General features: G+C 46.7%; 1 protein-coding gene across 1 annotated transcript; it reads right to left on the reverse strand.

Annotated features, from left to right (window-relative positions):
- Positions 1 to 395: 395 nt before the first annotated feature.
- LOC100552095 (zinc finger and SCAN domain-containing protein 2) lies at positions 396 to 23,392 on the reverse strand. The gene is made up of 2 exons (XM_008121320.3): positions 23,166 to 23,392; positions 396 to 9,669 (listed from the first exon to the last, which is right to left on the reverse strand). The coding sequence occupies exon 2, from the start codon at positions 9,485 to 9,487 to the stop codon at positions 8,162 to 8,164; it is 1,326 nt and encodes a 441-aa protein (XP_008119527.3). The 5' UTR covers positions 9,488 to 9,669; positions 23,166 to 23,392; the 3' UTR covers positions 396 to 8,161.
- Between the last annotated feature and the right edge of the window lie 3,977 nt (positions 23,393 to 27,369).

Consider the following 27,369-nt stretch of genomic DNA (forward strand, 5'->3'; position numbering starts at 1 on the left):
CTTTTGGTGCACAAAAGAAAGGGGATAGGACTAAATGGCCCAAGGGGTCTCTTCCAACCCTCTTTATTATTATTATTATTATTAATTATTATTAGTATTATTAACATTGAGGTTGGGTGGCCATCTGTCAGGGATGCTTTGCTTGTGCTTTCGGTGCACAAAGGCAGAAGGGGATTAAACTCAATGGCCCAAAGGGTCTCTTCCAACCCTCTTTTTTATTATTATTATTATTGTTGTTATTATTTATTTATTTATTTATTTATTTATTTATTTATTTATTGCTCGGTGGCCAACTATAGTCCGGCCCTCCAACAATCCGAAGGATCGTGAACTGTTTCGGCCTTTCTTGTCAGTTCTTGAAAGCTATCAGATTCAAACAGGCTCACACAGGCAGCTCCGTGGAAACGCTTTATTGAGGACCTTATTTCAAAATGAAAACAAGCTGAAACTGACGTGTTCCCACCAAACCCTGAGTATATCCGCTTCCTAATTTCCCCCTCCCCACATTCACACGTATCTGTTATATGACCCTTTTCCCCGGCTTCAAAAACCAGAGCTGGCCATGAAACCCATCCCGGGCCAGATGGCCCTTATCATTTAGATTATTTCCCACCCCCTATTGCTCTGGCAGGACGTGGAAAGTACAGTTGTTATGAATGCTGGGCTATCACGTCATTTCTCCAGGCCTTCTTTTGGTGGTCTGAAGTTGTTATATACATCAATATACACTGCAAATTTATTTATTTATTTTGTGTCAAAAGCATTGCATAATAAATAAATTTAAAAAGTGATGAAATAAAGGAAATCACCAGCAGCTAAGTAATTTTAGACCAAAAGCAGGCAACAGCGACCGCACTGTCCATAGCTTTAAATAACTCCTCCTACGTACATGAGGCAGGACATTGTGGGCAAGCATACATATGCGGAGTTGTTTGTTCTGCTCCACAGTCACACAAGGTGGAGGATTCCTCCAGGTAGTGCCACCTTGCCAACTTGGCTGCAAATGTATACATTGAACAGAGAAGCCATCAAGCAATGTAAAACTGGTAAAGCACCTGGCCTAGATGACTTAATGATGGAGCAAATCAAACACTTGGGGCCCAAAGTTGAAAACTGGCTTTTGAAATTCTACAATCAATGCTTGGCACACAGATTCCCAGAGTATGAAGGAAAACTAAGATCATTGCCATTATAAGCCTGGTAAAGATGCCTCCAATGCCAGGAACTACCGACCAATCTCCCTTTTATGTCATCTATATAAAGTACTAGCTGTGCCCGGCCACGCGTTGCTGTGGCGTTGTCTGGTGGTGTTGGTGAGAACTTGTTGAGGTAGTGGTGGTAGTGAATGTCTGTTGTATGGTTGTTTTTATGTTTAGTATGCATTTGGTTGTTTGTGTACTGTGAAAGTGGTGAGGGTAGAGGGGGTCTAGGTCCCTCTGTAGTATTGTATAGTATTTCTACGTTGTCCATGTGTTGTGAATGCTTGGATTGTGTCCTGCTGCATAGTAGAAAGTGTTGGGCTGGAAGGCCCTTAAGGGTCTCTCCAAACTTGGATTCTATCATTATTATTATCATCTTCATCATCATTATTATGTAGGGGCTGGATGGCCATCTGTCAGGAGTGCTTGGATTGTGTCCTCCTGCATGGTAGAAGGAACTTGATCTGGATGATCCTTAGGCGTCACTCCGAACCTTAGGATTGTATGATGAGTATGTTATTATTATTATTAGTAGTAGTAGTATTAGTATTGAGAGGCTGGGTGGCCATCTGTTGGGAGTGCTTGGATTGTGTCCTGCATGGCAGAATTGAGTTGGACTGGATGGCCTTTAGGGGTGTCTCCTAAGTGTCTGATGCTATGATTTGATGTGTATTATTATTGTGCAGATATTGGATGGCCATCTGTCGGGAGTGGTTGGATTGTGTCCTCCTGCATGATATATGGAAGTTGAACTGGATGATCCTTATGGGTATCTGCTTACCTTAGGATTGTATGATATTATTATTATTATTATTATTATTGAGAGGTTGGCTGGCCATCTGTTGGGAGTGCTTGGATTGTATCGTCCATTGGCAGAGTTGGGTAGGACTGGATGGCCTTTAAGGGTCTTTCCTAACTGTGTGGTTGTATGATTCGATTTGTATAATTACTGTGCAGATCTTGGATGGCCATCTGTCAGGAGTGCTTGGTTTGTGTCGTCCTGCATGGTAGAAGGAAGTTGAACTGGATGATCCTTAGGGGTGTCTCCTAACCATATGATTGTATTATATTATTATTATTATTATTATTATTATTATTATTATTATTATTATTATTATTATTAAGAGGCTGGGTGGCCATCTGTTGGGTGTGCTCCGACCACCATGGGGCCTTCCAGCCAGGCTGACGGCTGGGGTTTTAAGGCCCCGTGGAGGTTTTTGACGGGATTTTTAATTGTATCAACTTAGAGGCGTGGATGATGGGTTGTGTTGTCCAATTTTGAGGTTGGGGCCCCCGTAGTTTAGTTGTTTTGCTCGGTGCCGCGATTCCATCACTCTTTTATATATATAGATTAAATTTAAAAACAGTTGAGTTAAAAAATTAATATAGATTAAGCTTTTAAAATGACATTCAGTGTTAAACTCACGCCATCCAAAGATTGTCATCCACGCCCGTTCCATAATCATTGCACATAATCTGGTCTCCCAAAGCCTGGTCACAGAGCCAGGTTTTTACTTTCCTTCTGAAGGCGAGGAGGGAGGGAGCTGATCGGATGTCACGAGGGAGGACGTTCCACAGCCTGGAGGCCGCCACTGAGAAGGCCCTGTCTCTCGTTCCCATCAGTCACGCTTGCGAAGATGGCGCGACCAAAACCAGGGCCTCCCCAGACGATATTAATCTCCGAGGTGATTGGGTACATTCAGACAGGTAAGCTAGGCCGGAACCACTTGGGGCTTTGTAGCCAGCTGAAATAAATCACTTTGAGTTTGAGGCCAGCCCGTGTCGGAGTGAGCACCCAACCATTAAAATAAAAAATAGACCTGCTCGGTGTTGACCTAAGCAACCCGAAAGATAGTTGCATCTATCAAGTAGGAAATTTAGGTACCACTTATGTGGGGAGGCTAATTTAACTAATTTACGACACCATAAAAATCGTCCATCAGTGTCTGGAATGAGAAAGTACTCCATCAAGGACTCGCCATCACCGTGGATGATGAAGCAGCTGCTCCCCCTGTGGCTGGAATCGAGCATACCTTCAGGAAGCTGGAGAAGGTTAAATTGTCTCAGCATCTCTGTCTTTGTCTGTATGTTCATATGGCATTGAATGCTTGCCATGTATATGTACATTGTGATCCACCCTGAGTCCCCTTCGGGGTAAGAAAGAAAGACAGAATATAAATACTGTAAATAAATAGGTAAATAGTTGTGTGCTCCCTGTACGCCACTCCGGTGAGCAACCTGGCTGCTGCTCGTTGGACCAGTTGAAAATTCTGAACAGTCCCAGAAGCCCCCCAGGTGCACAATAACTATAACAAAATAGTAACAAAATAGGGTTTCTCTCGTTATAGTAACAAATTATTCACTAATGATACTTTAGAAACACTTTAGAAATGAAACGCCCATGCTCCCATTTTGTAATGACTACAGAAACATTTTTTAATCAATTGGACAAGCTTAACAACTTCTGTACTTTCAAAGGAAGGACTACACAATTAAATGGGAAATAGCACTTTCAAACCAGGAACAGAATTTCTTTTCCAAATTTCGTTTCATAGTACCTTTTGCTCCCAAAGATAAGGTCTTATTCTCAGGTGATATCTTATTATTGGGAAAACAGGTTTTTTTAATACTTTAGTTATTATTTATTTATTCATTTACAGTATTTATTTTCCACCCTTCTCACCCCAAAGGGGACTCAGGGCGGATCACAATGTACATATACATAGCAAACATTCAATGCCATTAGACAAACAACATTTATAGACAACCACATATAGACAGACACCGAGGCAATTTAACATTTTCCAGCTTCTGGCTTCATGAGGGTATGCTCGATTCCGGTCACAGGAGGAGCTGCTGCTTTATCATCCACTGTGACTTGGGTCCTTGATGGAGTACTTCTGCACACTGCTGGCATCGTAAATTAGTTAAATTAGCCTCCCCGCATAAGCGGTACCTAAATTCCTACTTGACAGATGAAACTGCATAGGTCAATAGAAGCTGGACTATTAATGGTCAGAAGCTTACCCTGACCCGGGCTTATGAATCCTTATAATAATAATAATTATTATTCTTATTATTATTAATACCCCAAAGTTAATCTGTTAATGCACACTCCCCTATTATAATATCACACCTGGATTATAATGATTCCTTATAAATAATAATTATTGCATTTTATAGAATATTTTAAATAATTTTAGCTATGTTGTAACCAGCCTTGAGGAAAGGACGATAAGAAATAAGAATATTGTTATTACTGTATCATCATCATCCGTGAAAACTACACCTCTAAATATGGAGGGACAGTTGTACTGAAATGCTGGATTCAAATGTGCAGCAATGAAAACCAAAGTCATACCAGAAAATGCAATAGATGATCAAAACACTATTACAGTAGCATCTCACTTATCCAACATTCGCTTATCCAATGTTCTGGATTATCCAACGCATTTTTTTAGTCAATGTTTTCAATATATCGTGATTTTTGGTGCTAAATTCATAACTACAGTAATTACTATGTAGCATTACTGCATATTGAACTACTTTTTGTGTCAAATTTGTTGTATAACATGATGTTTTGGTGCTTAATTTGTAAAATCATAACCTAATTTGATGTTGAATAGGCTTCTCCTTCATCTCTCCCTATTATCCAACATAATAATAATAATAATAATAATAATAATAATAATAATAATAATAATAATTTCATTTTTGTACCCCGCCACCATCTCCCCAGAGGGACTCGGGGCGGCTTACAGATATAAAACCAGCATACAGTATACGGTTTTACAAAAACACACAAGTAAATTTAAAAGGCATTAAAAATCACGACCATTATAAAACACATGACAAACACAGCAATAAAAACTTAAAATGAGCTGGGCAAAGTGCACTGAGTGGAACTTGTAAACAAGAAGGAAGATTAAGGTGCTACATCATGGGAAGAACCTTAAACTGGGGTGAACACTGAGGCTATGTCAAGGAGCTAACCAACAAGTGGTCAGAAGAACCCGCTAGTACCAGGGTTTAGCGAACAGTGGGCGGTACTTCTTCAAAGGCCTGTTTGAAGAGCCAGGTTTTCAGGCTCTTCCTGAACACTTCCAAGGTGGCACCTTGCCTAATTTCCCTGGGGAGCTCGTTCCAGGGTCGGGGGGCCGCCACGGAGAAGGCCCTCTCCCTTGTCCTCACCAACCGCGCTTATGACAAAGGCGGAAGCGAGAGGAGGGCCTCCCCCGACGAACGAAGAGATCATGCGGGTTCGTAGGGCGAGATGCGGTCAGAAAGGTAAGTGGGTCCCAAACCGTTCAGGGCTTTGTAGGTCAGCACCTGCACCTTGAATTGGGTCCGGAAGGTGAACGGCAGCCAGTGGAGCTCCTTGAACAGGGGCGTAGACCGCTCCCTGTAATTCGCTCCTGTTAGGAACCTGGCTGCCGCCCGTTGAACTAGTTGGGAGTTTCCGGGCCGTCTTCAAAGGCAGCCCCATGTAAAGTGCGTTGCAATAATCCAATCTAGAGGTAACTAAGGCATGGACCACCGTAGCCAGATCAGACATCATGAGATATGGTCGCAGCTGGCGCACAAGTTTTAGTTGTGCAAAGGCCCTCCTGGCCACCGCCGACACATGAGCCTCAAGTGTCAGTGATGAGTCCAGGAGGACCCCCAAGCTGCGGACCTGCGCCTTCAGGGGGAGTGCGACCCCGTCAAGCACAGGTTGCCACCCAATACCCCCATCAGACATGCGACTGACCTGGAGGACCTCTGTCTTGTCAGGATTAAGCTTCAGCTTGTTCGCGCTCATCCAGCCCATCACAGCCACCAAGCACTGGTCCAGTATCCGAGGGGCTTCCTTGGAGTTTGGTGGAAAGTAGTAGTAGAGTTGGGTGTCATCTGCTTAGAGATGGCACCGAACTCCAAAACTCCGGATGACCTCTCCCAACAGTTTCATGTAGATGTTAAAAAGCATGGGGGACAGAATGGAACCTTGCGGGACCCCACAGGTCAATGGCCAGGGGTCCGAGCAGGTGTCCCCCAGCTTCACCAACTGGGATCGGCCCTCCAGGAAGGACTGGAGCCACTGCAGAGCAGTACCCCCAAGGCCCATCCCGGAGAGCTGTCCCAGAAGGATACCATGGTTGATGGTATCGAAAGCCGCTGAGATGTCCAAGAGAACCAGCAGGGTCACACTCCCCCTGTCCAGTTCCCTAGGGAGGTCATCCACCAAGGCGACCAAAGCCGTCTCGGTACTGTGCCCAGGTCTAAAGCCGGACTGCGATTGATCCAGAAAATCAGTGTCATCCAAGAACCCCTGGAGCTGAGAGGCAACCACCCGCTCCAGGACCTTCCCCAAAAAAGGAAGATTCGAGATTGGTCTGTAGTTATTTAGGATGGTCGAATCAAGGGAGGCTTTCTTCAAAATTGGCCTCACTATAGCCTGTTTTAGGGCAGATGGAAATTTGCCTTGAACCAGAGAGGCATTAATTATACTCACAAACCAATCTCCCAATCCTCCTCTGGCCGATTTTATAAGCCAAGAAGGGCAAGGATCCTTGGCACAAGTGGTCGCCCTCACAGCTCCAAGAATCTTGTCCACGTCATCCAGGTGAACAAGCTGAAACGAATCCCACAAGATAGGACAGACAGGCTGGCCTGCTTATGTTGGATAAGTGAGACTACTATACTTTAATAACTGAAGCATCAAAATCAAACCCAGAGGCATGTGATCAACATATAGATGGAAAACAATATCCCAAAGGACCTTAAATTATGTATTAAATCCCAGCTGTATCTGCCTTTCCAGTCTCTTCTAAATTCCTTTTTGCTAACATGTTTTTTATTAAGAAAATGATAAACATAGTAATTTAAATTTATATACACTGCTAAAATTATACAGCTCACTGAACGGCCCTCCTGGTCAGGCGGAAGGCAGAACAGGGAGTGAAATTACAGCCTGAAGACACAGGTCCACAGTCTGGGGGTGTTCCTGTACTCATTATTGTTGACCCTGGAACCCAGATGTTGGCAGTGGCCAGGAGCACCTTTGCACAATTAAAACTTGTGTGCCAGCTGCGCCCAAACCTTGAGATGCCAGATCTGTAAGGAGAATGGATGCTTATATTATTAGTTGTTTTAGTTCGGTATTCACAGGGAGAGATCTAATTTGGCTTTCTTTCTCTTTAATTTTGTTGGGAATCTATTGAGCAGTTAAACTCAACCCTCTCTTGGGGTGATTTCACCAAAAATATAGCAGAGTGCCAGAAGGACACTTCACAACCAGCAGAAACTTACGTGTGGTGAGCTGGGATAAGCCTCTGTTGCTTAGGAAGGCACAGGACTGCAGAGCCAAAAATATAAGTTCAAAAGGATTTACTGAAAGAAAAGAAATACATTCTGGATAGGAAAGCTCTAGCAGCTAACTAACTTTCTAAATCTCATATTCTAAGGAAAGTAAAAGGTAAAGATATCCAAGAATGTATGCATGCAGCTACATCTTGCCTGGAGAATGGCAAAATGTAGCTGCATCCATACATTCTTTTATATCTACTCTAAACAGGAGACAAAAGGCAGAAGAGAAGGAAAAATGGATGGATTACATCCTCTGCGGGGGGAAAATTGAGAGCCAAATTGACAAAGAAAAAACATGACTGTGGCTCACAAATGGAACTTTGAAAAAGGAGATGGAGGGTCTGATTCTGGCAGCCCAAGAACAAGCCCTTAGAGCCAATGCCACCAAGCCAAAACTGAAAAGTCGACGAGAGATCCCAAATGTAGACCCTGCAGATTAAACTATAGATCACATCCTCAGCTGCTGCAAGACGATTGCACAGACAGACTACAAGCAGAGGCATAACACCGTTGCTCAGGTGATTCATTGGAACTTGTGCCACAAATACCATCTGCCTGCGACAAAGAACTGGTGGGACCACAAGCCGGAAAAAGTTACAGAGAATGAACATGTCAAGCTACTCTGGGACTTCCGAATTCAGACTGACAGAGTTTTGGAGCACAATACTCCTGACCTCAAAATCATGAGTCCTTAAATGTGAACGTAGACCTGAATTATGAGTGAAACTCTGTCCACATTCCAGGCATGTAAAGGGTTTCTCCCCAGTATGAGTTCTCTGATGCCTACGTAGACTTGAATTATGAGTGAAGCTCTGTCCACACTCCAAGCATTTATAGGGTTTCTCCCCAGTGTGAGTCCTTTGATGTGAACGTAGACTTCCATTATAACTGAAGCACTGCCCACACTCCAGGCATTTATAAGGTTTCTCCCCAGTGTGAGTCCTTTGATGTGAACGTAGATGTGTATTCTGAGTGAAGTTCTGTCCACACTCCAGGCACGTATAGGGTTTCTCCCCAGTGTGAATGCTTTGATGCGAACGTAGATGTGTATTCTGAGTGAAGCTCTGTCCACACTCCAGGCACGTATAGGGTTTCTCCCCAGTATGAGTTCTTTGATGTGAACTGAGACTTGAATTCTGAATGAAGCTCTGTCCACACTCCAAGCATTTATAGGGTTTCTCCCCAGTGTGAGTCCTTTGATGTGTACGTAGACTTGAACTATGAGTGAAGTTCTGTCCACACTCCAGGCACGTATAGGGTTTCTCCCCAGTATGAGTTCTTTGATGTGAATGGAGACTTGAATTATGACTGAACCTCTGTCCACACTCCAGGCATGTATAGGGTTTCTCCCCAGTATGAGTTCTTTGATGTGAACAGAGACTTGAATTATGAGTGAAGCTCTGTCCACACTCCAAGCATTTATAGGGTTTCTCCCCAGTGTGAGTCCTTTGATGTGAACGTAGACTTGAACTATGAGTGAAGTTCTGTCCACACTCCAGGCATATATAGGGCTTCTCTGCCCTGTGAGTTTTCTGATGCGTACGTAGACTTGAATTACGAGTAAACCTCTGTCCACACTCCAGGCATGTATAGGGTTTCTCCCCAGTGTGAGTGCTTTGATGCGAACGTAGATGTGCATTCTGAGCGAAGCTCTGTCCACACTCCAAGCATTTATAGGGTTTCTCCCCAGTATGAGTCCTTTGATGCGAACATAGACCCGAACTATGAGTGAAGTTCTGTCCACACTCCAAGCATTTATAGGGTTTTTCCCCAGTGTGAGTCCTTTGATGTGAACGTAGATTTTTACTGTGAGTGAATCTCTTTCCGCACTCCAGGCATTCATAGGGCTTCTCCCCAGTGAGAGTCAGTGCATGTTGTTGTAGATGATGTTTCTGAGTGAAACTCTTTGCACCTCCCAGGCAATTAAATTCTTTCCCCTCCATATCAATAGTGATATGGGCGTTGAATTGCAATACAGATACTTGGCTTTTCTTTTTTTCTTTCTTCTATGTAGGTGACCTGAAGAATTGAGCAAGATCATGACCTAGAAAAGAATGCATTGTCTTCCTGTATTATTGGTTTCTTTTCTGTACCCAAGAAGTAGCTCCATAGAGTCCTCATTTCCCTGGTGAAGAAAGAAGGAAAAGACTAAGAATGAAAGCCATTTCTTTACCTTCAAGATCTCCCCTTTTTCATTCATGAGTCATGTTGAAAATGAAATCTACCAGGAATTGCAGAAATCAAGGTCTCAAGCATATACACAGATGCCAGAAATGGTAATCATTGCTTTTTTTTTAAAGAAGGAAATGTACTTAGAAAGAAAGAGAAAGGAAGAAGGGGGGAAGAAGAAAAGAATGAATGATGGAAGAAAAGAAGGGGAATTCCTTCTAATACTGGAGCATCACATTGATGTCATTGGGTCAAACACTGAAGAATCGAAGACAGGCAGAAACTAACGGTCCTTTCAAATGTTAAAGGGTGTCACTCACTGAATAATGGGTTTCCCCGAATTACCAGGATGTGCTAAATCAGGGGTCCCCAAACTAAGGCCCGGGGGCCGGATGCGGCCCTCCAAGGTCATTTACCTGGCCCCCACCCTCAGTTTTATAATATAATATTTTTATATCAGTTTTAATAATATAATATATTGTAGATACATATAATATTGATAATAATCTTATGTTATACAATATAATACTAATAGTAATACCATATAATAATATTAATTATATGTTATATATTACATATTATATAATAGTATAGTGGTATAGTTCAATATAGTAATATATAATGCTAATATTGTGTTATGCTAATCATATAATATATTGTATGTACCTACAGCTGCTCTGAGTCCCCTTCGGGGTGAGAAGGGTGGGATATAAATGTAGTAAATAAATGCAGTAAATAAATAATTAATTTTAGACTTAGGCTCGGCCAAAGTCTGACATGACTTGAAGGCACACAACAACAACAACAACAATCCTAATTAACTTGACTATCTCATTGGCCAGTAGCAGGCCCACACTTTCCATTGAAATCCTAATAGGTTTAGGTTGGTTAAAATTGTTTTCATTTTTAAATATTGTATTCTTTGGTTGTTGTTGTTGTTGCACTATAAATAAGACATGTGCAGTATGAATAGGAATTTGTTTGTATTTTTTTTCAAATGATAATTCGGCCCCTCAACAGTCTGAAGGATTGTGGACCGGCCCTCTGCTTAAAAAGTTTGGGGACCCCTGTGCTAAATGCTGAGGGACACAAAGATTGCTGGGCTGACTCCTATCCTTCCCATCCCAGGGTGGTCCCAGCTCTGCTTCCTGAGCATCCCAAATTAGACGCTTGCTGCCACCAAAATTCTTGTCTTTTTCCAAAGGAATTCTAAACCCAACCATGACCCTGCCTCCTCATCCATCTAATTCAAAACCACATTGTGAGTTGTTTGGATATTCACAAAATGAGTCTCGGCTGAAGAAAGATCCCTTTGGGCCATTCACTCCCACAGATGGAAAGACAAGCGCAGCTCCATCAACATGGCCTTTTTTTCCCTTGCCAACTTCTTTGACCTTTGCCCACTCCCCCCTTTCCTTCCTTGTTCTCTGCCCAGGGAAAGATTTCCAGTGGCTGAAGGAGAGCTAGAGAAACAAAGGCTTTTCATACAGGGTCCTTCCTAGGAATGTCTCTGCAATGAAGCCGGCTCATTAATGCTTTAATAAGCATGAGCAAAACAGCCTGGAAAGGGGGGAAGCAGATCAGACTGCCTTCCCCCATGAATTAAATAAAACCATGACCTCCCAAAAGGTTAACGTGGTATCAAACACACCTTAGGCAACCAGGAATTGTGGGAGTTGGAAGTCCAAAACACCTGGAGGAAAGGCTGAAATTTGCCCATGCTTTTAACAGCTTCACCTTTCAAATTTTCACTGTTTAGCAGACCTTTAACCAGCAGTTGGGCTAGAAATATATCTTTATTTTAACAAGGCACATTTTGAAATGATGTTGGTGAACTCAAAAAGAGATTTAAAGATGGGTTCGAAGCTAATATTTTAAAAGGTGGTATAAACACAGAGAGACAACTAGGAAGCTCTGGCCCTGCAACTGGAAATCAACCATGAAGGAATGAAGGAATTACTGAGCGGCATTCCATGGACGCCGATATTAAAAAACAAGGGAGTTAAGGATGGATGGGAGTTTTTCAAAAGTGAAATACTCAAGGCGCAAATGCAAACAGTGCCAACAAAGAAGAAAAATAAGACAAGTGCAAAGAAGCCAGAATGGATGTCCAAAGAACTTCTAACCGAGCTAAAGCTCAAAAGTGACATGCACAAGAAGTGGAAAAGGGGAGAAATCACCAAAGAAGAATTCAAACGTATAGCCAACACCTGTAGGGAAAAGGTTCGCAAGGCTAAAGCGCAAAATGAGCTCAGGCTTGCCAGGGACATAAAAAACAACAAAAAAGGCTTTTTTGCTTACGTTGGTAGAAAAAGGAAGAAAAAGGAGGCGATAGGGCCATTGCAAGGAGAAGATGGGGTGATGGCGACAGGGGACAGGGAAAAGGCAGAACTACTTAATGCCTTCTTTGCCTCAGTCTTCTCACAAAAAGAAAGCCATCTTCAACCTCAGAAACATGGAATGGACGAAGGATTGGGGGAAATCCAACCCCAAATAGGGAAACAAGTTGTCCAGGAACACCTGGCCACTCTAAACGTATTCAAGCCCCCAGGGCCAGATCAGCTACATCCAAGAGTACTGAAGGAACTAGCGGAAGTTATTTCAGAACCACTGGCAATTATCTTCGAGAGATCTTGGAGAACGGGAGAAGTCCCAGCAGATTGGAGGAGGGCGAATGTGGTCCCTATCTTCAAGAAGGGAAAAAAGAACGACCCAAACAATTACCGTCCGGTCAGCCTCACATCAATACCAGGCAAAATTCTGGAAAAGATCATTAAGGAAGTGGTCTGCGAACACTTAGAAACAAATGCGGTCATTGCTAATAGTCAACACGGATTTACCAAAAACAAGTCATGCCAGACTAATCTGATCTCTTTTTTCGATAGAGTTACGAGTTGGGTCGATACAGGGAATGCTGTGGATGTAGCATACCTGGATTTCAGTAAGGCCTTCGACAAAGTCCCCCACAACCTTCTGGCAAACAAACTAGTAAAATGTGGGCTAGACAAAACTACGGTGAGGTGGATCTGTAATTGGCTAAGCGAACGAACCCAAAGGGTGCTCACCAATGCGTCGTCTTCATCATGGAAAGAAGTGACAAGTGGAGTGCCGCAGGGCTCCGTCCTGGGCCCGGTTCTGTTCAACATCTTTATTAACGACTTAGACGAAGGGTTAGAAGGCACGATCATCAAGTTTGCAGACGACACAAAACTGGGAGGGATAGCTAACACTCCAGAAGACAGGAGCAGAATTCAAAACGATCTTGACAGACTAGAGAGATGGGCCAAAACTAACAAAATGAAGTTCAACAGGGACAAATGCAAGATACTTCACTTCGGCAGAAAAAATGGAAATCAAAGATACAGAATGGGGGACGCCTGGCTTGACAGCAGTGTGTGCGAAAAAGACCTTGGAGTCCTCGTGGACAACAAGTTAAACATGAGCCAACAATGTGATGCGGCTGCTAAAAAAGCCAATGGGATTCTGGTCTGCATCAATAGGGGAATAGCGTCTAGATCCAGGGAAGTTATGCTCCCCCTCTATTCTGCCTTGGTCAGACCACACCTGGAATCACACTGTGTCCAATTTTGGGCACCACAGTTGAAGGGAGATGTTGACAAGCTGGAAAGCGTCCAGAGGAGGGCGACTAAAATGATTAAGGGTCTGGAGAACAAGCCCTATGAGGAGCGGCTTAAAGAGCTGGGCATGTTTAGCCTGCAGAAGAGAAGGCTGAGAGGAGACATGATAGCCATGTACAAATACGTGAAGGGAAGTCATAGGGAGGAGGGAGCAAGTTTGTTTTCTGCTGCCCTGCAGACTAGGACATGGAACAATGGCTTCAAACTACAGGAAAGGAGATTCCACCTGAACATCAGGAAGAACTTCCTCACTGTGAGAGCTGTTCGACAGTGGAACTCTCTCCCCGGGGCCGTGGTGGAGGCTCCTTCTTTGGAGGCTTTTAAGCAGAGGCTGGATGGCCATCTGTCGGGGGTGCTTTGAATGCGATTTCCTGCTTCTTAGCAGGGGGTTTGTGATGACTCATGGGCCATGTAGTCCCGTTCCTAGCGCTGTTGAGACAGATGAAGAGGAAAACTTGGTTTTTCCACCGTTTCAGCCAGAATTGGAATTTTCCCAGCCAGAATTGGAGCCCTTGCACCTGCAGGAGGTTTGCCTTCCAGAAATCTGCCAAACAAGCCCTGAGTCAGAATCTCCCCCATTTTCTCGCCGTAGTTATTATCAACAACAAAAAGGAGTTCAACAGGCTAATCGCAGAAGCCTGAGAATCGCAGCCAGGCATTCAGCTGATTAAGACTGCTTTCATGAGAACCTTTAGGGAGTCATGCATCTGGACACAGAGATTGACTTTCGGTTCTGGTTCCCCAGAGAAGTGTTCTTTGGTGGGAAAACGAGACCCTATTTAGGTTCCTTGCCCCGTAGGAATCTTGCGGAGTCAATTCGTCAGCTACCGGAGTAGGTTGTGTGTGGACAGCGCTACTCCCGTTTCCAAGCCTTCGTTCCTGTTTCCAGCCTTGTTTTGCTTCGCGGACCTTGCCTTGCTACCTAGGACTCAGCCTTGCTTTCCAGGACCTTGCCTTGCTTCCCGGACCTTGCCAAGTGTTTACCACGGATCTTGTCCCTGTTCCTCGTTCCTTGTTGCCTTGAATCAAGCTTTGTGTACCAAGAATCAAGCTATTTCCTTGCCTTGCCTAAGTTTCATGGACTAAAGGACCTTGTCATCTCCCCTCACCTTGCTTGGCAAGTGAGTGTTTCGGTTACTGGATTACAACTTTGGACCTTACTATATCATATTGGACATTGTTTTCCTGGACTATATTTGACCTTTCCTGAAAGGTCATCTTCTGATCTATATTCTACACTTATTTTTATTGCCTTTACTTATTTCCTTAATAAAGATATTAGATAGATTCTGGCCTCTGTGTATGGTTATTGGTGCTCTGCAGCCTGGGTCGTGACAGTTTGACTCCGCCACCCTAAGCACCAATTAACCTAGGCCAGAATGTCTACCGGAGCCGGACCGGGTGACCAGCCACTCAGTTACACCATCGACAAGGATGAAGTGGACCGCATCCGAGATAAGCTCAATGCGCAGGACGGAGAAATAAGGGGATTGAAGGAACGCGGGGTCCGTCTCCCGGCCATGGCGTTGCCAACCAAGTTTTCTGGAGAAGCTTCTAAGGTTCATGTTTTCCATCGCCAATGCCAGGCTTATCTAGAGGCCCGTAATGCCGAGTTTCCCCAAGAAGACATCAAGGTGGCGTGGATTTACAGTCTCCTAGACGGGCCAGCGGCCAACTGGGCGACGGCACTGTTCGACCAAGTCTCCCCACATCTGAGGTCAGCGCAACACTTCCTGGATCACCTTAAGGCGACTTGGGGAATCGAGGACAATTTGGAGGCGGCCGGCCACAAACTCCGGCGCCTCTCCCAAGGGGACAGACCTTTATCCCAGTACATAGCCGAGTTCCGAGTGCTGGCCCATAACACCGGCTGGAACGACATAGCCCTCAGAGGACAATTTCGGGAGGGTCTCAACATCGAGATGCTGGAGGAAATCTCCAAGGTGGATCCTCCACACTCTCTTGAAGGACTCATTGATCAATGTTTACGAGCTGAAGTCATGCTGGCCAACAGAAAGCAATGGATCCGAGGCCAGAGCGGTAGGGCTGGAGCGAGACCTCCCTCTCCCACCGGCATCCAGCCGCGTCCAGTGTGGAGACCCCCGCCACCAGCCCCATACCCCAGAGGAAGCGAGGAGGTGCCGATGCAGCTGGGCAATGTGCGTCCCAGGTTGGACACTGCCGAGAAGGCCCGCCGCCAACGCCTGAATCTCTGTTGGTACTGCGGAAACGGGGGCCACTTTGCCAGAGAGTGCCCAGCCAAAGGAAAGCCCGCCGCCCGTCTGGCGGCGGCGTCCTCCACGGAGGCGAAGACGTCTGAGGCGGCTGGCGCGAAGCCGGCGGGGGAAGCCAGCGACCGGGCGTAGAGAGGCTCGCCAACCCGGTCAAAAACCCCACTCAAGAGCCGCCAACCGGGGTCCTATTTCTCCTAGTGGTCACCTTGTGGTCAGCGAAAAAAGGACCCGTCATGATCCATGCCATGATAGACTCAGGAGCCACAAACAATTTCATTGATAGAGAGTATGCCGACTCTCTGGGATTACAATATCACGACTTCAAGAATGCCCGTGTGGTGCAGGCCATAGATGGCCGCCCCCTCAAGACAGGTCCAGTAAGCCAATGGTCAGAACCCACCAGAATGTGGATAAGGGAACACATGGAAGAGATTTCCTTCTTTGTTACCGAGGTTCCCCATTTCCCAGTGATTTTGGGAATTCCATGGCTGACCCTTCACGACCCAAACATCTCCTGGTCCAACAGAGAACTGCAGTTTGCTTCAAAATATTGCCAAAACCATTGTCTGGTAGCCAAGGTCTGCCATACCACAGACGCTGAACCCATCATCACTTTGCCCAAGAAATACTCAGACTTTTGGGATGTATTCAGTGAAAAAGAAGCCGAGAGACTACCCCCGCATAGACCTTATGACTGTGCCATTGACTTGGTGGAGGGGGCCCCGATCCCGCGAGGGCACCTCTACTCCCTGACTGAACCAGAGCAAGAAGCTCTCAGGGAGTTCTTAGAGACAAACCTCCGCAAGGGGTTCATCAGACCCTCTCAATCCCCAGCCGCTTCCCTAGTGATGTTTGTGAAAAAGAAGTCAGGGGACCTACGCTTGGTGGTGGACTATAGGGCATTGAACAATATCACTAAGCGAAATCGATATCCCCTGCCTTTGATCTCGGATCTCTTAGACCGGCTTCGAGGGGCCAAGGTTTATACCAAACTGGATCTTCGAGGAGCTTACAATCTAGTTCGCATCAGGGAAGGGGACGAGTGGAAGACCGCCTTCCAGACTAAATTCGGTTTATTCGAGTCCCGGGTCATGAATTACGGTTTATGTGGAGCTCCCGCAACGTTCCAGCATTTTGTCAATGACATCTTTCAGGATTATCTAGACCGGTTCTTGATTATCTACTTGGACGATTTTTTGGTGTTTTCTAGATTACAATCAGAACATGAGAACCACGTCAGAATGGTGTTACAACGATTGCGGGATCACGGACTTTATGCCAAGCTGGAAAAATGCGCTTTTGATCTACAAGAGGTAGACTTCCTGGGATACCGTGTCTCGCCACTAGGGCTCACCATGGACCCGGCGAAGGTTTCAGCAGTATTGGAATGGCGGGCGCCAACCAACAAGAAAGAGGTGCAACGTTTCTTGGGGTTCGCGAACTACTACCGCAAGTTCATTCCAGACTTTGCCCGCTGGTCTGATCCAATCACCAGCTGCATCCGTGGGAAACAGCCTTTCCGCTGGACAGAACAAGCAGAGAAAGGATTCCAGCAACTAAAGAAATTATTCACGTCCCAGCCAATCCTTCAGCACCCAGATCCTGAAACCCCTTTTGTCGTGCAGGCGGACGCCTCAGATGTGGCGATTGGGGCTGTACTCCTACAACCAGTGGGAGATCACCTTCACCCTTGTGCCTTCTACTCCCGTCAACTGACCGCACCAGAGAGAAATTACACTATTTGGGAAAAGGAACTTTTGGCCATAAAGGCAGCCTTTGAAACTTGGAGACATTGGTTAGAAGGGGCCAAATTTCCCATTGAGGTCCATACTGATCATCGGAATCTAGAGCATCTAAGAACTGCCCGCAAGCTAAATCAGAGGCAACAACGCTGGGCTTTATTCTTTGAACATTTTAACTTCCAAATCCATTATGTAACCCCAGCCCAGACCAAGCAAGCAGATGCTCTGTCACGGAAACCGGAATATGCTGCAGGGCGCAAAGAGACCTTTGAGTCCCAACTGCTGCAGCCCGAGAACTTTGCCACGCTCACAGTGGGAAACACCAAATCCACTCCAATTGAATCAACTCCCTCTACTCCAGGACCCCTTTGTGCTCAGGAAATCAGGGCTAGTCAGCAAGCAGATGCCTGGGCTCAGGACCAACTTCGCCAAGGACTACATTTCCCCTTTTCGCTTAAGGATGGGTTACTTTGCTATAGAAATCATGTCTACATCCCTCCAGGACCGGGCAGGGAAAAAGCACTTCGTCTGTGTCATGACTGCAAGCCAGCAGGGCATTTCGGACTATTTAAAACCATGCATTTGATCCTAAGAGATTTCTGGTGGCCCAAGATCCGCAAGGATGTGGAAAAATATGTCAATACCTGCCCAGTATGCCAGCGCTCCAAGACAAGAAGGGAAAAGCCCTCAGGGCTTCTGCATCCCCTTCCTACCCCATCTCGCCCGTGGGAAATAATCTCTGCAGATTTTATCACTGATCTACCACCTTCCTGTGGATTCACCACGATCCTAGTGGTGGTGGACCTTTTTACCAAGTTAGCCCATTTCATTCCCTGCGATGGCCTCCCCACGGCCAAAGAGACTGCAGATTTATTCCTTCAACATATTTTCAGATTGCATGGGTTGCCCAAGAGTTTGGTCACAGACCATGGGTCCCAATTCACCTCTCGTTTCTGGAAAGCACTACAAAAACTATTGGGCATAGACTCTCGTTTATCTTCGGCGCACCATCCCCAAACGGATGGGCAAACTGAGCGCACCAATGCCACTTTGGAACAATACCTTCGCTGTTATGTGAACTACCAGCAGGACAATTGGGCTTCCCTGTTACCGCTGTCGGAGTTCGCCTATAACAATGGTGTCCAGGCTTCAACTAAAGAAACCCCGTTCTTTGCAAACTACGGCTTCCATCCACGTTTCTTTCCTTCTGTCATTGAAACCTCAGAAGTTCCCGCAGCAGAGGACTGGCTGCAGGAACTCACAGCGGTGCAACAACTTTTACTCCAGCAACTAGACCAAGCCAAGGAGGACTATAAACGCCACGCTGACAATCATCGCCAGCCGGGCCCCGAAATCAAGGTAGGAGACCGGGTTCTTCTGTCCACTCGTTTTTTGCCCTCCCATTGCCCTTGCCGGAAGCTAGATGCTCGTTTCATTGGCCCCTATCCAGTGGTGGCGCAACTTAACCCCGTGACTTTCAAACTTCAACTCCCGCGCTCTATGCGCATTCATCCAGTGTTTCATCGCTCTCTGCTCCTTCCGGCGGATGGTGTGCGCCCTGATGTAGACCGGCCGGCCCCCGCCCCTGTTTTGGTGGACGGAGAGGAGGAGTTCGAGGTTCAGGACATTTTGGACTCTCGCTTTCACCGCCGCCGCCTGCAATATCTCATTGACTGGGTGGGTTTTGGTCCCGAGGAACGCTCTTGGGAAGACGCTTCCACTGTCCATGCCCCCAATTTAACCCGCCGCTTCCATCAGACCTATCCCGCCAAGCCGCGGCCTCGCGCCTCGGGGAGAGAGTCCCAATTTGAGAGGGGGCTTGAGGAGGGGGATAGTGTGATGACTCATGGGCCATGTAGTCCCGTTCCTAGCGCTGTTGAGACAGATGAAGAGGAAAACTTGGTTTTTCCACCGTTTCAGCCAGAATTGGAATTTTCCCAGCCAGAATTGGAGCCCTTGCACCTGCAGGAGGTTTGCCTTCCAGAAATCTGCCAAACAAGCCCTGAGTCAGAATCTCCCCCATTTTCTCGCCGTAGTTATTATCAACAACAAAAAGGAGTTCAACAGGCTAATCGCAGAAGCCTGAGAATCGCAGCCAGGCATTCAGCTGATTAAGACTGCTTTCATGAGAACCTTTAGGGAGTCATGCATCTGGACACAGAGATTGACTTTCGGTTCTGGTTCCCCAGAGAAGTGTTCTTTGGTGGGAAAACGAGACCCTATTTAGGTTCCTTGCCCCGTAGGAATCTTGCGGAGTCAATTCGTCAGCTACCGGAGTAGGTTGTGTGTGGACAGCGCTACTCCCGTTTCCAAGCCTTCGTTCCTGTTTCCAGCCTTGTTTTGCTTCGCGGACCTTGCCTTGCTACCTAGGACTCAGCCTTGCTTTCCAGGACCTTGCCTTGCTTCCCGGACCTTGCCAAGTGTTTACCACGGATCTTGTCCCCGTTCCTCGTTGCCTTGAATCAAGCTTTGTGTACCAAGAATCAAGCTATTTCCTTGCCTTGCCTAAGTTTCATGGACTAAAGGACCTTGTCATCTCCCCTCACCTTGCTTGGCAAGTGAGTGTTTCGGTTACTGGATTACAACTTTGGACCTTACTATATCATATTGGACATTGTTTTCCTGGACTATATTTAACCTTTCCTGAAAGGTCATCTTCTGAACTATATTCTACACTTATTTTTATTGCCTTTACTTATTTCCTTAATAAAGATATTAGATAGATTCTGGCCTCTGTGTATGGTTATTGGTGCTCTGCAGCCTGGGTCGTGACAGGGTTGGACTGGATGGCCCATGTGGTCTCTTCCAACTCTACTATTCTATGATTCTATGATTCATGGCCAACAGTGCCGTGGATTACAAAGAGGCACCAATGGAGGAAGAAAAGGCCTGAAAAGAAAAAGGCACCTTAAAGAAACCCTTGTCGGGATCACTTTCCATCTAGAAATGTATGTCCTCTTGTGAAAAAAACCCCGATGCGTATTCAGAATAATAGATATCTAAGTCAATCACCAAAATGCTATCCTTGGAAGATAACCAGACGAATGGGCCATGAGTGATCACTTATACAGTAGAGATTATTTATAATAAAGAATATTTTTATCCAAAATAAACTTAACTTTATTTTAGTAGAAGACCCCAGGGGCCATCCAATCCAACCCCCTTCTGCCATGCAGTGAAAGCAGTCAAAGCATCCTTAATAGATGACCACCCAGTCTTTGAAATAATAACAACAACAACAACCCAAATGATTCATTGGAATTTATGTCAAAAGTACCCCTTCCCAGCAGTAAAAAACTCTGGCAGAAAAGACTCTGGCAGAAACCAGTATAGGTGGTCCCGGTGGTGATCGGCACATTGGGTGCCGTGCCAAATGATCTCAGCTGGCATTTGGAAACAATAAACATGGACAAAATTACAATCTGCCAACTGCAAAAGGCCACCTGACTGGGATCTGCATGCATCATCCAAAAATACATCACACAGTCCTAAACGCTTGGGAAATGTTCGACTTGTGATTTTGTGATACAAAATCCAGCATATAGATTAATTTATTTACAGCATTTATATTCCGCCCTTCTTTCTCACCCCGAAGGGGACTCAGGCCGGATCACATTACACATATAGGCAAACATTCAATGCCTTTTAACATAGAACAAAGACAAAACAAACATAGGCTCCGAGCGGGCCTCGAACTCATGCCCTCCTGGTCAAAGTGATTCATTGCAGCTGGTTGCAGCTGGCTTGCTCTCCAGCCTGCGCCACAGCCCGGGCCCTCGTAGATCTCATTTGCTGTGTCATACTGTGTCTTTGTGCCAATAATGATAATAATAATAAATAGGATAAACCAAGTGGCCACCCAATCGCCTTCTGCTATACAGAAAAAGCACAAATCAAAGCACCCCAACAGATGGCCATCCAGCCTTTGAAATAATTATAATAACTATAATAACAACAACAACAGAAGCAATGCTGCTGGCCATCCAGTTGAATCTGCTATTGCCATGCAGTAAATGCACCTACAACATGCTGGTGGAGAGGCCTTGCAAACTTTGGCATATGTAGGGTGCCTTGGGCCTGGGGAGAATGTGGAGAGGGAGGGTTGGGTGTGAGGAGTGGAAGAGGAGAGGGCTTGCGTATGGGGGGTGGGAAGGGAGGGCGTCTTGGATCTGAGGAGTGGGAAAGGAGGGGTTGGGAATGGGGAGTGGGCTTGGAATATTCCACAGGTTTTTTTTATCTATGTTAGCAGCGACTTGAGAAACTGAAAGTCGCTTCTGGAGAATTGGCCATCTGCAAGGATGTTGCCCAGGGGATGCCCGAATGTTTTGATGTTTTACCATGCTTGTGGGAGGCTTCTTTTAAGTCCCCGCATTGAGGAGCTGGAGCTGACAGAGGGAGCTCTGTGCTCTCCCTGGATTTGAACCAGCAACCTTTGGGTTAGCAACCAAACCCCTCCTTTCAGGTCAGCAGTCCTGCCAGCACAAGGGTTTAACCCACTGCGTTACTGGGGGCTCCTATATACAGCCCACTTGCTTGACGATCATCAGATCCTCTGAAGATGCCAGTCACAGATACAGGAAAACATCAGGAGTAAATGCTGCTGGAACACATTTGCCATACAGCCCGAAAAACTCAGAGCAGCCTAGTGATTCTGGCCAGGAAAGCCTTTGATAATACAGTAATAAAAACAACCATAATAATTTCATTTCTTATCTGCCTCTCCTTGTGTCTTGAGACAAGTTACATCATAACTATAACACAAGGAGCCTCCGGTGGCCTAGGGGATAAAAGCCTTGTGACTTGAAGGTTGGGTTGCTGACCTGAAGGCTGCCAGGTTCGAATCCCACCCAGGGAGAGCGCGGATGAGCTCCCTCTATCAGCTCCAGCTCCATGCGGGGACATGAGAGAAGCCTCCCGCAAGGATGGTAAAAACATCAAAAAACATCCGGGCGTCCCCTAGGCAACATCCTTGCAGACGGCCAATTCTCTCACTCCAGAAGCAACTCTGGTTGCTCCTGACACGAAAAAAAAACCTATAACTAAAATTATAAAAGAAGCACATTAAAACTTGTTCTCTAAAATACATACGACACATCTGAAACAATCAGGACCAGCTGACACATCCCAGCAAAGGATTCCCCCAGGCAGGATTCTGCCAGGCCTTGGAAGTTGCAAGGCTTTTCAATGCTAACACTTGTTTCCAACAGAAAGGAGTTCTTTCTCCCACCCTGGACCTTCCAGTTATATAAACCTCCCTTTGCCTAGTTTCCAATATACCTCACAACCTAGGAGGATGCCTGCCATTGATGTGGGCGAAACGTCAGGAGAGAATACTTCTGGAACATGGCCACACAGCCCGGAAAACTCACAGCAACCCAATGACTCTGGCCATATATTTTTTTTCATGTCAGGAGCGACTTGAGAAACAGCAAGTCGCTTCTGGTGAGAGAATTGGCTGTTTGTAAGGTCGTTACCCACGGGACATTGCCCAGATGTTTTGATGTTTTTACCATCCTTGTGGGAGGCTTCTCTCATGTCCCTGCGTGGGGAGCTGGAGCTGATAAAGGGAGCTCATCCACGCTCTCCCCGGGTTGGATTCGAACCCACAACTTTCAGGTCAGTAACTCCAGAAGGGCCTGCGTCCTTCAGGCCTGGCCTTCAGTGGGGAAATCCCTCAGGAAAAAGGAGGCCGCGCCTGAGGGAAAGGCCTCACTCCCTCCCTGGCTCCCTTTGGGCCTCCTGCTCCAGACCCGAAACCGGTCCCGGGTGGAGATGTGTTCGGGGCTGGGCCTCGCCCCCTCCTCTTCGTGCCCACCCCCAAGGCCGCCCCTCCCTCACCTCATTCTTCCTCTTTGTTCCTTCGTCCTTCCTCACAAAATGGCGGCGGCGGCCGCGAGGGGGGCGTGGCCTGGGCGACGTCTACGCCTCTCCCTCCCAGTGGGACACGAAGGGGGCGTGGCCTGTGTGACGTCGACGCCTATATTCCTTCCAGTGGGACGCGAAGGGGGCGTGGCCTGTGTGACGTCTACGCCTCTATTCCTCCCAGTGGGACGCGAAGGGGGCGTGGCCTGGGCGACGTCTACGCCTATTCCTCCCAGTGGGACGCGAAGGGGGCGTGGCCTGGGCGACGTCTACGCCTATTCCTCCCAGTGGGACGCGAAGGGGGCGTGGCCTGGGCGACGTCTACGCCTATTCCTCCCAGTGGGACGCGAAGGGGGCGTGGCCTGGGCGACGTCTACGCCTCTTCCTCCCAGTGGGACGCGAAGGGGGCGTGGCCTGGGCGACGTCTACGCCTCTTCCTCCCAGTGGGACGCGAAGGGGGCGTGGCCTGGGCGACGTCTACGCCTCTTCCTCCCAGTGGGACGCGAAGGGGGCGTGGCCTGGGCGACGTCGACGCTTCTATCCCTCCCAGTGGGTCGCGAAGGGGGCGTGGCCTGGGCGACGTCGACGCCTCTATCCCTCCCAGTGGGAAGCAAAGGGGGCGTGGCCTGGGTGACGTCGATGCCTCTCTCCCTCCCAGAGGGGAGCGAAGGGGGCGTGGCCTGGGCGACGTCTACGCCTCTCTCCCTCCCAGTGGGACGTGAAGGGGGCGTGGCCTGGGCGACGTCTACGCCTCTATCCCTCCCAGTGGGACGCGAAGGGGGCGTGGCCTGGGCGACGTCTACGCCTCTCTCCCTCCCAGGCGGACGCGAAGGGGGCGTGGCCTGGGCGACGTCTACGCCTATTCCTCCCAGTGGGACGCGAAGGGGGCGTGGCCTGGGCGACGTCTACGCCTCTTCCTAACAGTGGAACGCGAAGGGGGCGTGGCCTGGGCGACGTCTACGCCTCTTCCTAACAGTGGAACGCGAAGGGGGCGTGGCCTGGGCGACGTCTACGCCTCTATCCCTCCCAGTGGGACGCGAAGGGGGCGTGGGCCGTGTGACGTCTACGCCTCTCTCCCTCCCAGTGGGAAGCCAAGGGGGCGTGGCCTGGGCGACGTCTACGCCTCTTTCCCTCCCAGTGGGACGCGAAGGGGGCGTGGCCTGTGTGACGTCGACGCCTCTATCCCTCCCAGTGGGAAGCAAAGGGGGCGTGGCCTGTGTGACGTCTACGCCTCTCTCCCTCCCAGTGGGAAGCCAAGGGGGCGTGGCCTGGGCGACGTCGACGCCTCTATCCCGCCCAGTGGGTCGCGAAGGGGGCGTGGCCTGGGCGACGTCGACGCCTCTATCCCTCCCAGTGGGTCGCGAAGGGGGCGTGGCCTGGGCGACGTCGACGCCTCTATCCCTCCCAGTGGGAAGCAAAGGGGGCGTGGCCTGGGTGACGTCGATGCCTCTCTCCCTCCCAGTGGGACGCGAGGGGGCGTGGCCTGTGTGACGTCATCACCTACTTGCCAGCTCCGCACCATCAAGGCCTCCACACACCCAGCGTTGGCAGAATTCAGCTTCCCGGGCTGCGTCTGCACTGCAGAATGAATGCACCTCAATGCTGCTTTAACTGCCGCGGTACAGAACCATGGGAGGTGTACATTCACTCTTATCCACGGCTTCCTTTTCCAGGAAATCCTCCGCCACAGAGAGGGACACAAAGGGCACCACGTGCCAGGTGTTCCTCCATACTTATACCACTCATTAGCCATGTGTTATTTTGTTTGCATTCCAAACGGTTTGGAGTAATAGTAATAATATTGTGTTGTCGAAGGCTTTCATGGCCGGGATCACAGGGTTGTTGTATGTTTTCCGGGCTGTATGGCCATGTTCTAGAAGTATTCTCTCCTGACGTTTCGCCCACATCTGTGGCAGGCATCCTCAGAGGTTGTGAGGTAAATGGAGAAACTCAACTAGGAAGGTTTATATATATATCTGTGGAAAGTCCAGGGTGAGAGAAGAACTCTTTGTCAGTTGGAGGCCAGTGTGAATGTTGGAGTTAATCAGCTCAATTAGCATTGAATAGCTTCATCTCCTGCCTTCCTGCCTGGGGGCATCCTTTGTTCACTTGATGAACCAATCTGGACACAGTATATTATTTGAGAACACACAAATGCTGGACCACTCCAACAACTATCATGTCAGACTACACAGAGAAGCCATTGAAATTCACAGGCATGTGGACAACTTCAACAGAAAGGAGGAAACAATGAAAATGAACAAAATCTGGCTACCAGTATTAAAAAAACTCAAAAATCAGAACAGTAAATAAGAAGCAACACTTTGAAAACCAGACATGGGAACCAAGGACAGCTAACGACTCTGAACAAAGGATGCCCCCAGGCAGGAAGAAGCCAGGAGATGAAGCTATTCAATGCTAATTGAGGTGATTAACTACAACATTCACACTGGCCTCCAACTGACAAAGCGTTCTTCTCTCACCCTGGACCTTCCTTGCTTAGTTTTCTCCATACCTCACAACCTCTGAGGATGCCTGCCATAGATGTGGGCGAAACGTTAGGAGAGAATACTGCTAGAACATGGCCAGACAGCCCGGAAAACATACAACAACCGAGTAATAATAATAATGATGATGATGATGATGAAGGGACCATAAGCCAGAAAATATATATTGCATATATAGCTTTGCCTCTGCATATATCGTATTAGCTTTTATATGGACAATAAGCTCTTTGTATGAGCCAAAGTAACAAAGGACCTGTGTCCCTCCCTTTCTCTTCGACCTGGTACCTTTCTCTAGAACGTTCCAAGGACAGAAGTTAGTTCGAGTAAACAAGTGAGATCACAGACAGCACTCTGTGCCAAAGAGGTGGGGAGGTGAAGAAGACCCTCAGCAATTGGTCAAGTTTAGATAAGCCAAGATATATATTCTTTGTTTACTACGCCACGCTTCGCGGCAGCCATTTGCAAGTACAGACCCTTTGATGTGTGTACGGCTGTTTTGCCTTCTCATAGCTATGATGAAAATAAACTTTGCTTTTGTACTCTCACGAGACTAGATTTTCTGACTGATTGCCTCCTGTGCTAGAACTCTTTTTTGAGATAAATTGCCTTACAATAATAAAAACTAATAATTTAAATAATAATTTAAATAACAATAATAGTTTTGGAGCACAATACTCCTGGCCTCACAATCGTGTTAAAAAACAAAGTATGCCTGCCATAGATGTGTTGTATATATTATTATATATATTATTATATATAATATATTATTATTTAATATATAATATGTATATAATATAATATAATAATATGATATAATAATATAAATGTAGCAAATAAATAAAACAGATGTGGGCGAAACATCAGTAGAGAATACTTCTGGAACATGGCCATACAGCCCGGAAAACATACAACAACCCAACAAAATATGGATTGTTGATGTTGCAATCCCAGGTGACAGCAGGATTGAGGAGAAACAACTGGAAAAGCTGACACGATATGAGGATTTATAGATCGAACTACAAAGACTGACACAAGCCAGTCAAGGTGGTCCCAGTGGTGATGGGCACACTGGGTGCAGTTACATTAGGCTATGAAACACTGTTTTTGTTCCTGGGTTAAAATTGTCATTTCCTAATTGGTTCTGTCATAAAAACATGGAAAACAGTTTATTAAATGGCAAAAACTTTGTTCATGCGGGAGGGAAATCCTGCAGCACATTTTGTTAGTTTTGCAATGAATATCTCATTGAGACTCAGTCAGTTTAACACAGTGTGTGGCAGCCGCAAAAACAAAGTTTCTGGAGTATATCACTAATTTCAAAGTAAGTACCACACCATTAAACAGGAAATAACAATTTCAAACCAGGAACAGATTTTTTTTCCAAATTTTGTTACACAGTGTTATAACACTTTGATAATAATTATTTCATAGAAATTATTATTATTTATACTCCTAAGTTATAATAATTTCTATGAAATAATTATTATACTCCTAAGTAGGGGACCCTGGTGGCACAGTGCATTAAAGCGCTGAGTTGCTGAGCTTGTGGACCGAAAGGTCCCAGGTTCAAATCCCGGGAGTGGAATGAGCGCCCGCTGTTAGCTCCAGCTCCTGCCAACCTAGCAATTTGAAAACATGCAAATGTGAGTAGATCAATACGTACAGCTCCGGCG

The sequence above is a fragment of the Anolis carolinensis genome, chromosome 1 (genome assembly GCF_035594765.1).
Source record: "Anolis carolinensis isolate JA03-04 chromosome 1, rAnoCar3.1.pri, whole genome shotgun sequence".
In the NCBI taxonomy this organism is placed as follows: domain Eukaryota; kingdom Metazoa; phylum Chordata; class Lepidosauria; order Squamata; family Dactyloidae; genus Anolis; species Anolis carolinensis.